The sequence below is a fragment of the Vicugna pacos genome, chromosome 21 (assembly GCF_048564905.1).
Source record: "Vicugna pacos chromosome 21, VicPac4, whole genome shotgun sequence".
NCBI classification, from domain to species: Eukaryota; Metazoa; Chordata; class Mammalia; order Artiodactyla; family Camelidae; genus Vicugna; species Vicugna pacos.
In genome coordinates, this window is record NC_133007.1 from 20,750,936 (window position 1) to 20,766,652 (window position 15,717).

The 15,717-nt window shown below is 34.4% G+C and overlaps 1 protein-coding gene across 1 annotated transcript in view; it reads right to left on the bottom strand.

Moving 5' to 3' along the window:
* ATF6 (activating transcription factor 6) overlaps positions 1-15,717 on the bottom strand; it is a 167,843-nt gene that overhangs the window by 108,058 nt on the left and 44,068 nt on the right. The window contains exon 10 of the mRNA XM_006219220.3: positions 4,475-4,606. Within this exon, the coding sequence (XP_006219282.3) occupies positions 4,475-4,606 (132 nt within the window). The remainder of the gene's footprint in view (positions 1-4,474; positions 4,607-15,717) is intronic.

A 15,717-nucleotide genomic window follows, 5' to 3' on the forward strand; every position in this document is an offset into this window, starting at 1 on the left:
AATGAAGTCTCTATCCTCAAAGACCTTAATGGGGAAAATGGACCAAATACAAGAAAACAAACACATAAAATAAATACAAGTTGTGGTAAGAGCTATGAAAGAAACAAACATATGGTTGAAATATAAAACCAATGGCAATGTCTACTTTAGATAAAATGATCTGAGAAGGAAATAGTATTTAAGTCAGGATAAGAAGAGCCAGTCCTATAGAAATTGGGGGAACAGTGTTGTAGATAGAGGCAGGTGGGAAAAAGAAGGGTTCAAGGAATTTAAGGAAGACTACTCAACAGCTGAAGAGTTGTGAGCAAGTAAGGAAGGCACAAGATGAGGTTAGAAAGACAGAGAACAGATTATGATAAGGAATTACTAAACGTAATAGGGAGCCACAAAAGGGTGTTAAGTAGAGAAGTGATATATTTCAATTTGTGTTTGCACCTTGCTATTGTACCAAAAACAGTTCTGATGGAGGCAAAAGGGGAAGGTGGAAAACCAGTTAGGAGAGAGCGATAGCAATCCCGGGCAAGAGCTGAAGATACTGTGGACTAAGCTGGTGGCACTGATGATGAAGAAGAATGAACCAATTCAAGATAGTATTTGGAAAGAATATCAACAGCACTTGTTTAAAGGAAAGAATCAGGGTTTCTGGCTTGAGCAATAAAAATGAAGAATCCTGTTGTAGAGAAGAGTTCCACTGTGCAGGTGTTAAGTTCGAAATGTTAAAAGACAAGTCAAAGAAACTACTGGATATATGACTCTGGAAACCCAGAAGAGAAGTCTGGATGGGAAACAAATTCAAGAGTCATCAGGATGTCTAGAAATGGATTGTGTGCTAAATTATGAATGAGTCACCTAGGCAGAAAGAAAACAAAAAAGTTCAGGGTTCCAACCTTAATATTTGGATAGAGAAGGAGCATAGGAAGATGAAGCAAAGCCCATGAAAAAGAGGAAACTAAAAATGTAGCAAATACAAAAGGAGAACGCTTCAAAAAGGAGTGATCTACACAGCCAAATGTTGAAGAAAGATCAAGTAAGATGAATACAGAAGTTTTCCACTGAATCTGGCAACACTGAAGTCACTGGCCCTCTTGACAAAAATAATTTTGGCAGAGTGGAAAACTAACTTCAAGGTAAAAGTTAGAGACTTCTCTGTATGCTACACACAAGGGAAAAAAAGAAACAGCTTAGGGAATACAGATCTTTCTTCCCTGCAGGTTGCACCAGAAACATTCTTGACATCCCTTCTTCTGCCTGTTAGGATTAAGTTACTTAGAATAAAATGGACATGGTGGTCCACAGGTAATGACTGCACACACAAAAGGAGATCAGCCTAAATTAAGAGTTGAGGGAGAAGGAAAAAAAACTCTGCCTTACACTTGGTAAATTCTGAATGCTTATAAGAAAAGGCTGTTTGCCACACTAAAATAAACAAACAAACAAACAAACAAACCCATCAAGAACAAAGATCTGTCACATATGTGTCATTTTAAGAATCAGGGGGAGGGTATAGCTCAAGTGGAGCACATACTTAGCATGCATGAGGTCATGGGTTCAATCCCCAGTACCTCCTCTAAGAATAAATAAGTGCTAAATAAACATAATTACCTTCCCCCCCACCAAAATAAATAAACTAATTAAGTATAAAAACTTAAAAAAAAAAAAAAAAGAACGTAGTCTCGCCTTTGAAGGACCAGATTCAGGACTTCTCTTACAAGATCTTATGGTAGCTCACAGAGAAAAAAATGTGACTATGAATATATACATGTTCATGTATAACTGAAAAATTGTGCTCTACACTGGAATTTGACACATTATAAAATTATTATAAATCAATAAAAAATGTTTAAAAAAATAAAAAATAAAAAAATAAAAACAGGTTTGCATACTTATAGAAATACAAATGCTGTAGTCCGTCAGAAAAGTTTAAAACCCCTTTTGAAAATGTAATTCTGATTTTATTTCCATGTGATAAACTCAAGTAGATGATTTCTGCATATCTGTGCTGACTGGCTTTGTTCTATCAGCCAAAAATATTCTTTGGAAAAGAAAAAAAAAATCTGATAGAAGAAATATCAGGGAAGAGACAGGGTGGAGTCAAAGAGGAAAGGGACAATCTAAGCCAACACACAATCTGGAGACAATTAGATCCACACGACTCCTGAGATGGTCAGAGTTCTAGGCTGCTTGCAAACCATTCCATATCAACAGAAAAATTTCTCAACAAATAAACCACTAAAGTGAAGGACAGTATTAGGTTGCTAGAGTTAATGAGAATTCCCGTAATAACTACAGGTTCTGACTTGATGCCTTATATGTAGAGTGACTATTTTCTTCCTTTTATCCAAGACAGTCCTGATTTATGCCTGGTATCCTGAGGTAATTATTACTAGCACTACCTTTCGTTCTTAAAAGTTTCACTGACAAATTATCTGGTCATCTTATTTATATACTGTACATTTCTAAGACTGAATACTATATGCAGTTAATTATTAAATGATAGGCAAATGCAATATTATAAATTACAAGATTAGACTCTACTGCTTTTTTATTTGAACCAGTTCTCATAACTCTTCTCAAAAATGAAACAAAATATAAAATAAGCTGCATTAAAAAATAAGTACAAGTGTCATGGCTGAGTATAAATAAACTAGCTAAAATTTAGTTTAAAATAAATTCATATTTGGTGCTTTCAAATGTTTCACAAACATTTTGGGGGGAATCTTTTATTCAGTATTTACAGTGATAAAAGCAAGAACATCAAGTTAATGGACTGACATGTACCTAAATCTTCCTAGTGGCTCAATGATAATCTTTGATATTTCAAGAGACTTGCATGTAGCCAAGAACCAATAATCATTTCCATTTTTCACTAAGACCAGAAACCCAGATTACACACAGGCAATGGTGACTTTGGGGTGGGGGACAGAGAGATGACTTGTATTTCATGCAGTACATTGAAAGCTGATAAATTACAGCCTAGAAGTCATTCAGATCTCTAGGCTGAATTACTATGATTAGCGTAGTATGATCTGTGATCTTTCCAGGAGCCACCATGTTACCTTACTCTAACATGGACAAATAAATGAAGACTTCTATTTATTGTAGTTAGTGCAAACTAAAGAACATTCTCACAAAGCTTTTCTGAACTGTAATTTCAGGTGTCTTATCAATAATTTGTTCTATTTTTAGCAGCAAGCTATATATTCCTAAGTGGCACACTCTCAACTCTTATAAATCCAAAGCCTATCTAGTAAAAATGTAACTGTTGATGGATCCCATGTAGACAACAGAATTCAAAATTATAGAACACGTAGGGCAAACTTGGAAAAATTATTTAGTAAAATTAAAAATATTATTAAACTCTAGCAATATTCAGGGATACCGTTATATGATCACTAAGATCAGTATTTCAGAAGTATGGCTGATTTTGCCATGTAGAAAAAAAGCAGGAAATGCTAGGTTTCCCAGCATTCTGATCTATTACTTCTATGTTGCTTTATAGTTATGACTACATAATTCTTTGGATCCTACACCACACTTACCATAGTACTTTGTACACTGCAGTTTCCTTTAGAAAAATTACACTAGCATTTTATTTTCAGGAAGACAAAAAGGGGACAAGCCTGAAGGACTATGGCAATAATCTCATTAAACTGGGTGTAACAGAGTAAAAATCAGAACAATGATTCCCCTATGGCCTTTGACCTGTAAAGTGTTAAGAGAGTTAAGAGTAAACAAATCTTTCATGGTTTTCAAGCATTATTCTGAGAATGGTTGCCACACTATAACCTCCCTCTGCCTTGTTAGTCAAAGACCTAGCTCCATTTGGCTCTGACAAAAATTCCAAGTAGTACAGGGAAATGTTTATCAAAAAGTATACAGGTCTGAAAAGGTCCACTATAACCTTCTGGTTAACATCATATAGAAACTGTACTGTCATAGAGTTACAAGTCTTTTACTGTTGACAAGCTGTATGGAAACTTATCAAGACAGTATTAAATTATAACAAGGGAAGGAGAGTCAATAAAGATCACAGTAAACATGTACAAATGATTTTACCTAATGCCTGTAAACAGGTTCAACCATATTATTCCACCAAATCATATCCATCAGATGATACAGTAACAAATATTAAACATATTATATGTATAAACATATGATAGATAAAACGACTATATTAAAGACATAATACACCATGTAATGTGTAAATAATGCATGTGTTTCAATATGTATTATCAGTGCACACAAACTGAGGTTTAAGGTCCCACCTCCATAAGAATTCTAAAATTAGGAAAGCTTTTAAAAAGCAAATTTATTCTTGGAACAGACCTTAACAGTAAAATGTATAAATGTCCTTGTAACTTATTTGCTCTATTAGTTAAAACAGTGTATAAACAATTTAGATGTAAAGTTATACTATATAATTCTGCTTCAGTTTCATTAAATCAATTTAACAAACAGAGACATTCCATCTAACCTGTAGCTGTTTTTCTGGATGATACCATCTGATGTGTCTTTCTCCTCTTTAGCAGAAAATCCTAGAAGATGCCTCCGTTGATTTGCAGGGTTCACACTAGGATTCATTCGCCTGGAATCCTGCTCCAACAGGCTGAAATTTTAAAATGTGAAGAAATAATTGAAATAAAAATATGTCATATACATGTGTACTACATGTAGCTCTGAAGCAAGGCAGAATTCCTTCTGTAGGTCCATACACACACCAAAAATGCTAGGCATAGAAGCAAGTCAAAACAACTTACTGACATGGTCAAATTCCTAGGTTAGCATCCTGTACTTATATCAAAAACTATTTTGAAAAGAACTTTTATAAGTATAGAGGTAGCTTGTTTATAAACTTTTTAAACAAAGTCAGTGTTTTATATGCTTTAAAAAGTCTTTAATTACATGATATATACATACATATAAAGTAGAAATAGGTACAACATACATATGAACAAATTCTAAACTTAGATAATAACTGGAATATGAGTCATCATAGATGCTGAAAACTGATGTTTTCAATGAGGAAATATTTCAAATGAAATGGGAATTACTCTCTTTATCAACAGCCAAATACATTAGCCTTTCACAAGCCCAGCAGGCAGGCTATCAAATGAGGCTAACAAAAATTGTTTTAATGCCTGTAAAAATGTCCTAATTACTTCTTTCTCTCCACCCTCCCTAATACTTTCTTCATCAATGTATGTTCTCTTGATGGGCATAAGTACTGGTGGCAAATATATATATCAATATCAGTCAAATACTGCAGTAGATATATTAAACACTTTTAACTCATTAATCAAGGGCTTAGAAATCAGGCTTATCAATAAAACATCGTGTGTGTCTGTATTTTATTTTACAAGGCCACACATACAACTTAAACTAGTCATAATTATGTTAATTTTCATTGCAACTGAAGCTAAAAAACAGGGAGTTCTCCAAATCTTAAAAAAGCTATTTTTCTCTGTTTATTGAATGGTTCATAGATGATTTCTGTAGGCTAGTAGTAAGTGCAGGTAATCTACTAGAAACAGAAATTTGAATGGATGAAAAAACAGATCAATAATAGTCAAGATTTAAACCAAACCAAACCAAGCTAAACAAACAAACAAAAAAAACCCTCTAGCAGTTCTCAGAACCAGGGATTACCAGACCCTGAGATGAAACATGTACTTTATAGTTGCAGTTTGCCAAGAGAGCCAACAAGAGCAAGAAAACAACCTGAGACTCTTTCATCCATTCAATGAACAATCATAAAACAAGAACTCTTCTAAGAGGTGATGCTCATTCTTGGAATCCAGTCACTATACCATGGAGGAAGGCCAAGCAGCTTGTGGATAGGCCCAAATGAAGGAAAAAAACAAGAAAAAAACCAAGAACCGTAACCAATAGCCTGGCTCAGGTCCCTGCTGAAGCCAGCACCAACTCACTGGCCAGGATGACTGAGCCATCTTGAAAGCAGGTCCTCCAATCAGAGCCATCCTCACTGACACTCCACAGAGCAAAGAAGTACTATGTCTACTGAGTCCTTTCCCAAACTGCAGATGTTTTAGTAAAGTAAATGATTGTTGTTGTTACAAGCCTTTAAGTTCTAGGGTGGTTTGTTAATAGCAGTAGGTAACTAATACACTATAGTTACTAGATTGCTGAAGTCAATGAGTCAATGTTTAATGTAAAAAGTTTGTGTGCAAACAACTCTTTGGTATCCTCTCACTTCAGAAAGGCACATGCTAATCATTATGCTAAATGTCAAAAAAAAGATGCCTATAAATTTGAGTGCAATCTCTTTTTTTCCTCTTTTAAAGTTGTTCTTTTCTTTTCTGTTAACAGTTTTTTATTGAGTTATAGCCATTCTACAATGTTGTGTCAAATTCCAGTGTATGAGTGCAACCTCTTTTATGTTATAGTCACATCAATCCTATATCAACCCATAAAGTAAATATTTTCTCCTTTCACATCCAATCTTAAGCTTTGGGAAAATGGGTAAAGCTACTGGATAGAGTCCTAACTCTTCTATCTGTAAATACCAACTTCTTTTCCTCTGCATGAATGGCTAATGCTCTATTAGTGATTAACACAAGGGCTCCAAATGCAGATTATGAACCCCAGTTCTGCCACATGTTAGCTGTGATTTCAGTTGCCTCATCTGTAAAATGGAAATTATAATACTTACCTTATAGTTCAAGGAGGAATTAATTTATATAAAGTGCTTACACTAGTACTTGGTACGTAGCAAATGTCTGATAAAAGCTTAACACAACAAAACACACTAAAAGCACTACATTTACCAATCAAGCACAATGCTATCAACAGACAGCCAACCTAGATTCTGGAACTAATTGTGTCCACTTTTTTATCCATCTTTTTTCCAACTGCCTTATTTCCATTTATTTCTCCTTTTCAAATTCACATCAAAAAGGTGGGGGGATGGGGAGGAAAAGTGAAAACAAGTAATGCTGCTTTACTGAGAATTCCAGTAAAAAGGTTGAAATAAAAAGCCATAAAAGGCACAAAGAGTACCTGTAATTCCTCAATCCTACTTCCTCCGAGATCATGGATTATGATAAAACTGACTGTGAACAAAAGATATTAATGCCAGTTTATGTTTGGAAAACACAGACACCATAAAATCTAAATGCACAGCACACACAGTTCATGCCACAGCAGCCATAATTCGATTGAAAACAATTTGCAGAATGAATCTTAAAATATAAGTTTCAAATGCTTACTGAAATGACAAAACAGGTCAAATCTGGAGAAAATAAGGCATTAATGGCAAACTGCCTAGAAGCAACAGATAATCACATATATTTTGATATAATCGAAAGTTTCAAAGTTATTCTCTACTACCTTAATATTAGGCTAGACCTTCATGTTACAAAGTAAAGCTGTGTATTTTTCTGTTATTTATGTTCTGCACAGCTTACTACTGAAAATTGTGTTTGAGAAAGCTTTTTCAGACAAATCATCCACTTATTTTATGTTAAACTAAGATTTGTAGTCTAAAGAAAATATCAAAGTAACCAACTTAAAACAACAGTTTTCTCATCTGCCCTAGTTTCTCACTGACATCCTCACAAGACAGAAGCAGCAGAAGTTACTACATTACATCCTTTCATCTTTGAAAGTGACATAGCGACTTACTCAAGGTAAAGAAGGACGTTATCAAAGAATGTAGATTTCTGATTTCAACTGCTTTTCCCTTCATTATAAAAATTCAAGTTTAGGGGGAAGGTTGCCAAGTGATATATAATAAAGCCACTGGGATACTCCTTATACACCACTCTATATGCAACTCATATGATCATAAGACAAAACTAAAGAAAATCCTCAAGAGAATTTTCCATGGCCTCAAAACTCAGCTCTGCACTACTGATGGACTCTAAGCCATTTTTTTTAAACAGAAGATTAAATCTGCAGAGGCTAGAAGAAAAAAGTACCAATTACTCTGCATGGACACTTTTTAGAAGAACACGAATAGATTGGACTATTTGAAGAAAGAACTGTACTTAGCTCCACTACCTCTCTGCAATCCTGGATTTGATAACACCTGGTATTTAGATGTATTGTATTTCTTTAGTTTATGTGTCACTTTGATAAATGTGGAAAGTACTTTTAGCCAAGAACTTGAATTAGATTTCATTTAAAAGTCTGGCTGAACAAAACTATGTATATTTGGTGGTTTGAAGCCTGACATTTAAGTTATACAGTAACTTTTAGCCTACAGCCAACAGTGATATCATACAGCAAAATGTGCTTAGCAATTGAACAGAAAAAAAATTGAAACCAGATTTGGAGACAGGCTCATCTCAGGATAAGAAGCTACAGTTCTTCCTGTAAAAATACTGAAAAGCTGACAAACTTAGAGAATACTGGAATTAGAGACTTTCTAACCAGTTCCAGACAACTCAAATTCAATACTATATTCTCTGAGGTCACCTTTTCCTTGTAACATAGTCTCATAAGAAAACCAGAGTAGCTGGCCCTTGAGTAGTATGATTTACCCTTCCTCATCCAAGTCTGATGTCCCAAACTGAAAAGATTCTGGTTCTCATGAGGGGATAGCACCTAACACAGAACAAACAAGGAAAAAATACTGTCAACTTCAAACACCTGCTAATGTTTTTAAAAGCCCTAATATATTTAAAACCTCGGGATGTTGCTTTATTATTTGCAGAAAAGGAGGACGAATATAGTGACTTTTAAAATAGAAAGGGGAATATATAACAAAGGAATCTATAAACTGCAATCCTATGTGCCAGGAAGAAGTTCCTCTCACAGGGTTATGCTGTGGATTCTATGCTGTCCAAAACACAGGTCCATAAATTTCCTCAATTATATAAGACAAACCTACAAATATACAAGTGTCTGTATACAGATTCAATAAAACTTCTCATTTATATATGTGTGTGTGTGTGTGTGTGTGTGTGTGTGTGTGTGTGTGTGTGTGCGCGTATAACCTCCTAATTTAAGGGATAAGTACTCTTAGAATTTCCATAGGTTCCATTCCATTTCAATGTATAGAAAGAACAGAAATACGAAACTATACACAGTAGTTTTCAACCCTGGACATACTTCAGAATCACCTGAAGAAAATTCTTTTTAAAAACAAATGATTTAGACCCATCTTACTAAGATTCCAGAGATCTAGGGTAGGGCTCAGTTAGCTCTCCTTTTAAGATTTCATAGTGATTATGTGCAAGCAAGATTGAAAACCACTATGAGAGAATTTAACAAAAAAATCATCCAAACTGTTGAGGAAAGGAAAATTTGCAAAATATCACACAGACTTCTGTGATAAAAACTGTAGCCCTACCATTACTCAACAGTCAACAAAGCTCAGAAAATAAAAAAGCTGATAATAAATAACAAATTGCAAGTAGGGTTTAGACTGATGCTTTTCCAATAGGCTCTCAATCACCCTGTTTTATAAAGAAGGAAGTATTTTTAGCAAAACTTGCTGCTGGTTAAAATTCATGTTGCTAACAAAACCTTCTGGAAATTCTTTTCTTTCCATCAAAATTAATCAATTTTCCCTTTCTCTTGCCTTATTTTCCTCTGATTTCTTAAATTAATTCAACTTCCCTCCATGCAGAAATATTTTTACAAGTGTTTAAAATGAACACTGCTCATTTCCCTACCTCATCGTATTTCCTGGATATCGGTACAAGTCTGAGATTTACATCAACCCTGGGGTCAGCTGGGAGTGAGTTAAACTTACCTACTGTCAAAATAGTCATGAAGTACAAACTTAAAACAATAATAAAACTTATAAATTAAACAGAACACAGCATAGAGTAGCAATGAAAAACCATGCCTTTGGTATGAACAATGTCAGGTGTGCTCTTTGACCATTGCTTCAAGGAAGTAGGAACCCATGAGGAGGAAATTATAAAAGATCAAGCCCTCTCCCAACAAAGAAAATATACCCTTCAATCTCATAAAATTTAAACTTAATAACCATTTATGTTGTATCTTATCCAATTTCAACATCTGTTAGAAGGTTTAGTATATAAAAAATAATTAGAAGAAACTACATTTATAGTGCAGAAAGTAGTAGTAATGAGATAAAGGAATAGCTATGAAAATTAAGGTATCTTAGAAAATGTCCAACAAAAAATTTTAAATGTAATCAGTCATAAGAGGCTCAGGATTGGAAAATTTTTTGCCTTTTTTATTTTTTAAGAGGGGGGACAACTTCTTTCCTATCTCTGCATTATACCTTGGTTATTGTCATGTGTCATACCCTTCCCTTGGAATGTCCATCTCTCCTCTTCTTATAAATCTTTCATTTTATTCTCCTCCGTGAAGCCTTTCCTTACAATAACTATCTTCATTTATCTCCCTCTTTTCAGTACAATGCTCATAACACACACCATATTACTTAGTACTCACTATAACATTCCCTTGCATTAGTCACTGTTTCATGCTTTTCTCCTTTGTAGCAAACGTGATGCCCTGTATGACCTGGTCACAGCCTGCCTTTTCTGCCCAATCGTTTCAGACCATTCCCCACCATATATTCCATGCTCATTCACACTCAGTCATTCATTCATTTAGTCACTCAACCATTATCCAACAAATACTTACTAAGTAGCTACAATACATCAAGTACAACTAAAAACAAGGTGAGCTCTGACCATCCCTGACTGCATCTTATTCCAAGCCATCCTCTTTCATCTCTCTAAACATTTGTTCAGAGTATTCTCTCTGCCTGGAATGTCCTTTTCTCTTTGTCACCATGACAAAACCCTTCTTAGCAATTCAGTGCAACATGTGTCTGCCATGAACTATACACATTATGCTAGATGCTGAGAACACTGAAAAAGAAATAAGGCAGAACTTCTAGTCTTTTAAAAAAAAAACACAAGAGTCTATAGTGGTGAAGACAGATACACCAACAATTAGTAAAGTGTGATACATTCTATGATACGTATACAGGATAATTTGGGAGCATCAAGAAGAAATACTTACCCCTTCCCCTCCAGGGATGAGTTAAACTTGCTCACTGTCACTTTTGAAATCTGTAATAACAATTCCCTTGCTTTTCTTTATAGCTATACCACATATGCACATTCATTCATAATGTAAAGTTTTTCTTATTTGAACTTGATATAAATGTTATCATACTGTAAACATTTTTCTGCAATTTGCTTTTCCCACACAATGTGGTACTTCTTTCAAGGTCTGATAAATAGCATTTTATTTTTTTTTCTTTTTTTTCTTTTTTTTTTTAACATTTTTTATTGATTCATAATCATTTTACAGTGTTGTGTCAAATTCCAGTGTTCAGCACAATTTTTCAGTCATTCATGGACATATACACACTCATTGTCACATTTTTTTTCTCTGTGATTTGATAAATAGCATTTTAATACCATAATTGAATACCAAATTTCATTATGATTTCTTCTTTGATCTATGGGTTTCATTGTGCTTTGTAATTTTTAGTAGTATAGGAGTTCTTAGTTTCATGTTTTTGTTATTGATTTCTAGCTTAACTGCACTGACAGTGAATGTAGTCTATTATGTTAGTCTTTGAAATTTGTTGATACTTCCTTTATGACCTCGTACAGATTAATTTTTTAACACTTTCGTGTATGGTTGAAAAACTCTCTGAGTTGATAGATGCAGTTTATATACATACAGTCATTAGATCCAATTTAATCACAACAATAATCAAATCATTTGTATTCTTGCAGATTTTCTTATCTATCAATTAGTGAGAGAGGTAGGCTAAAATTTCCTACTATAACAGCAGAATGTCAATTTTCCCCTGTAGTTTCATCAATTACTATTTCCAAGCTATATTATTAGGACTATACTAATTTAGAATTATTTTATCTTCTCAGTAAACTAAACTTTTAAATCAGCATGTAGTGACTATGTCTAATAATGCTTTTCTCCTTACAGTCTATGTGTCTGATATTTACAGAGCAACTCCAGCTTTCATTTGGCTAGTATTTGCTTTTTCCATCCTTTGGGCTTCTACTTTTCTATAGCTTTATGCTTTTAGGTATTTCTCTTATAAATAACATAAAACTGAACTTTACTTTTTCCCCTCTCCCCTGCCTTCTAAATGCAGAGTTCAGTATATTTCCACTTATTGTGATTACAGATAATATTCAAGATTCATTTCTACTATAATATTTTGTGCTTTCATAATCTAGCAGTTTCTTTCTTACTCTCTTTTCATGCCATTTTTGGATTGAGTCTGTCCACCACATTCCATGATTTTTCTTCTACTAGATTTTGAAATGATACACTCTAATTATATTTGTTAGAGGTTACCCTTTAAAACTTTAAAATGCCAATTAATTTTAAGTCTAGACATAATCATTATCTTTACCTACTTCCCAAACAAGAATAAAAACTGAGTGTTTTAAGTTTAATCACTCCCCTCACAATTTATCAGATATTCCTATCCAGAAATTATAGCAGTCCCCCTTTGCAATTTCGCTTTCTGTGGTTTCAGTTACCTGTGATCAACCATAGCCTGAAAATATTAAATGAAAAATTCCAGAAATAAACAATTCATAGGTTTTAAACTGCATTATTCTGAGTAGCATGATGAAATCTCGTACTGTCCTGCTCAGTCCCACCAAGGACATGAATCATCCCTTTGTTCGGTGTATCCCACTCGTTAAGTCACTTAGTAGCCATCTCACAGCTACCAGGGCAACTGTATCAGCACTGCAGTGCCTGGGTTCAGGTAACCCTTATTTTACTTAATAATGGCCCCAAAGTACAAGAGTAGTGATGCTGACAAACTATACATACCAAAGTGAAGCTCTAAAGTGCTTCCTGTAAATGAAAAAGTTCTCAACTTAATAAGGAAAGGAAAAAAATCATATGCTGAGGCTGCTAAGATCTATGGTAAAAACAAATCTATCTGTGAAATTGCAAAAAAGTAAAAAGAAATTTGTACTAGTCTTATCACCACACCTCAAGCTCAAAAGTTACGGTCACAGTGTATGATAAGTGCTTAGATAAGATGGAAAAGACATTAAATTTGTACCATAAGACAAATTTATTTTGAGAGAGAGGCCACATTCACATAACTTTTATTATAATATAACGTTATAATTATTCTATTTTATTATTAGTTACTGTTGTTAATTTCTTACTGTGGCTAATTTATACATTAAACTTTATCATGGGTATATATGTATAGGATACAACATAGTATATATAGGGTTTGGTACTATCCACGATTTCAGTCTATGAGGGATCTTGGAAAATATCCCCCAAGAATAAGGAGGGGATAATATACTCCCATCTTTATTTGTTTAACCTTACAAACTAGACATTGTTAATGTTTTATATCATTAACTTTTTTTAAAGCTTCATCCACATTAATTATTTTTGTGTTTGCTATTCATTTCTATATCTCAAAACCTTCATTTGAGGTCATTTTCCTTCTTCCTTAATACCTTGACACTTCTGCAGATTACAAAAGATTTTGAATGTCCCCTCAATATGGATTTATCTGGTGTTTTTTCATGATAAAAATCTAGGTAATGCACTTTCGGCAGGAATGTCACAGAAGCGATATTGTGCCCTTTGCCTTTTTCAGTGCATCACATCAGGAGGTACAAGATGTCAGCGCATCTCATGATTAGTATTGTTACCTTGATTGCTTGGTTAAGGTAGTGTAACTCCAAGTCTCTTAATATCTCTCATGTTTCCATCTCTTTGTCTCTCTGTGTTGCATTCTGTATAACTTCTTCTAATCCATCCTTTCATTCAATATTTCTTTCTTCAAATGTGCCTAATTTGTTGTTTTAACCTGCACATTGTTTTTCTCAGTTTAACTTTTAATCATTACATTTTTCCAGATTTTTCCAAGTTAAAATGATCAATTCTGACAGTCTTTTGTTCTGTTGTTATATTTTAATTCCCTCTTTTATTTAACATATTTATTTTACATCTTATATCTGTTAATTCAAATATCTGTAATCTTTGAGAGTTGGATTCTGTAGTTTGTTACTTCCTCTAACTCTTGTTCATGGTGGCCTATTTCCTGATGTGTTTAATAATGTGGGGGAGGTGAGGGGATGTGGGTTCCTGTTCAAATGGAACTCTATCTTTGGCAATTTTTTTTAGGTATCTATTTAAAGTGCCTTTCTCTTAGAAGGATTTGCATTTGCTTCTGCCAGGGGACTAGCAGTACCACCAACACAGAACTGCTTAAACTGTTTCTGGCTTGGTCTTTTTGAGGGCCACAGAGGTAGTATAAATTCAGAATCAAATCTACATGAGTTAGGACTTGTGGTAAAGAATCTTCAGAGAAAATTTTTTCTTTACTTCCACTCTACTCCAAGTCAATACCAAGACAGGTGCTTACCAACACTCTCCCTGTGTGGTATGGCAATCTACTCTTTTCCCTCCTTCTAGCAACCAAGAGTGTCATTCCTTGGAAGTTCCAGCTCTACTTGGGTGAGAGGGCTTCAGCTGTGACTTCTCAATTTGTTTGGCTACAGAGCTTTCTTTCCCACTGCTAGATGCTAGGCCAAAAGGATCAGGAAATAACTCAAGGACAAGCACCACTTCCAATGCTAATGCTAGCTTACCATTATGGATTCATACTATCTTAGCATTTCTGGCCTCTGGGAAGTCCGTCCTTTTTCCTCAGTTCAGCCATGAAATAAAGGAGTTTTGATTTGTTTTTCAAGCCAGCATTTTCTAGTGTACTAAAATGCAAAGAATTTCTCTGTACCTCTAACATACCATATTGCCAAAAATAGAAGTCCTTAAGGTTTCTTGAACAATGGTAGGAAAAAATTGCTTTATGGTATAGTAGAAAAGGCAGTTCTTAATGATAATTTTTAAAAAGAGACCTTGGTTAAATTTCAGGTTCTTCAATGATAAAATATGACTAATAATCATACAATCAATCTCAATAAGTAGTAAGTGAGAAGAGGGTTTCTTACCAATTCACGTTTATCCTTTTAGCCATTCCCTGCTGCCTAGAGTTACTATTTTTACAGACCACCCAGAGTAGGCCAGTTCCTTGAATCCTGTGCCAAAAATAGCTAGATGCCTTCTTCACCATCCACACACTATCAATAAGGTCAGAAAAATTAACCATTTCAAGTCTATTTAGTTTATTTTCTTTTTCTGCGTGATGACTATTCAGTAACCCAAAACTCTTCAAACTAGTCAGTTTTGCCACACATTACTTTGACAAAACTCTCTTACTTTAGATGTAAGATGTATTTACATTTCATCACCAAGTGGTTTCAGGAAGTGTTTCTTAAGGCATACCTATATTTGGCAAACGTGTGTTATATTTTTTTTTCACTTGGACTTACACTAATAAGGCACAAAAGTTCAATTCTACATTGAACATCTGAAACAACATTAACAACTTTATTATGGTAATGTGATCTCTTCTGAAAGAATTTAGGTTCCTAAATTTAAAATGCTTTGGAAATCTCTGATTTAAATGTCTATTGGTCTGGCCAGACTTAATTTTGTGGTACCTTAGAAAAGTTCAGTTAGAACTCACAATCTGCTATTTAAAAGCCTATGCAGTTTCTGTGCCAATTAAAACATAATAATGCTTGCTTTATACATATACAAGGCCATGGGTGTGGATGTTGTTCAATAAATATCTCGCAGGTGGTACTAACAAGGTTCAACTGGGGAGTTCCTGCTCCTCTGGCAGACTCCCGGCCCGAGAAGACCCTCAGTCCCGCTGTGAAGAGGCTGCGGACG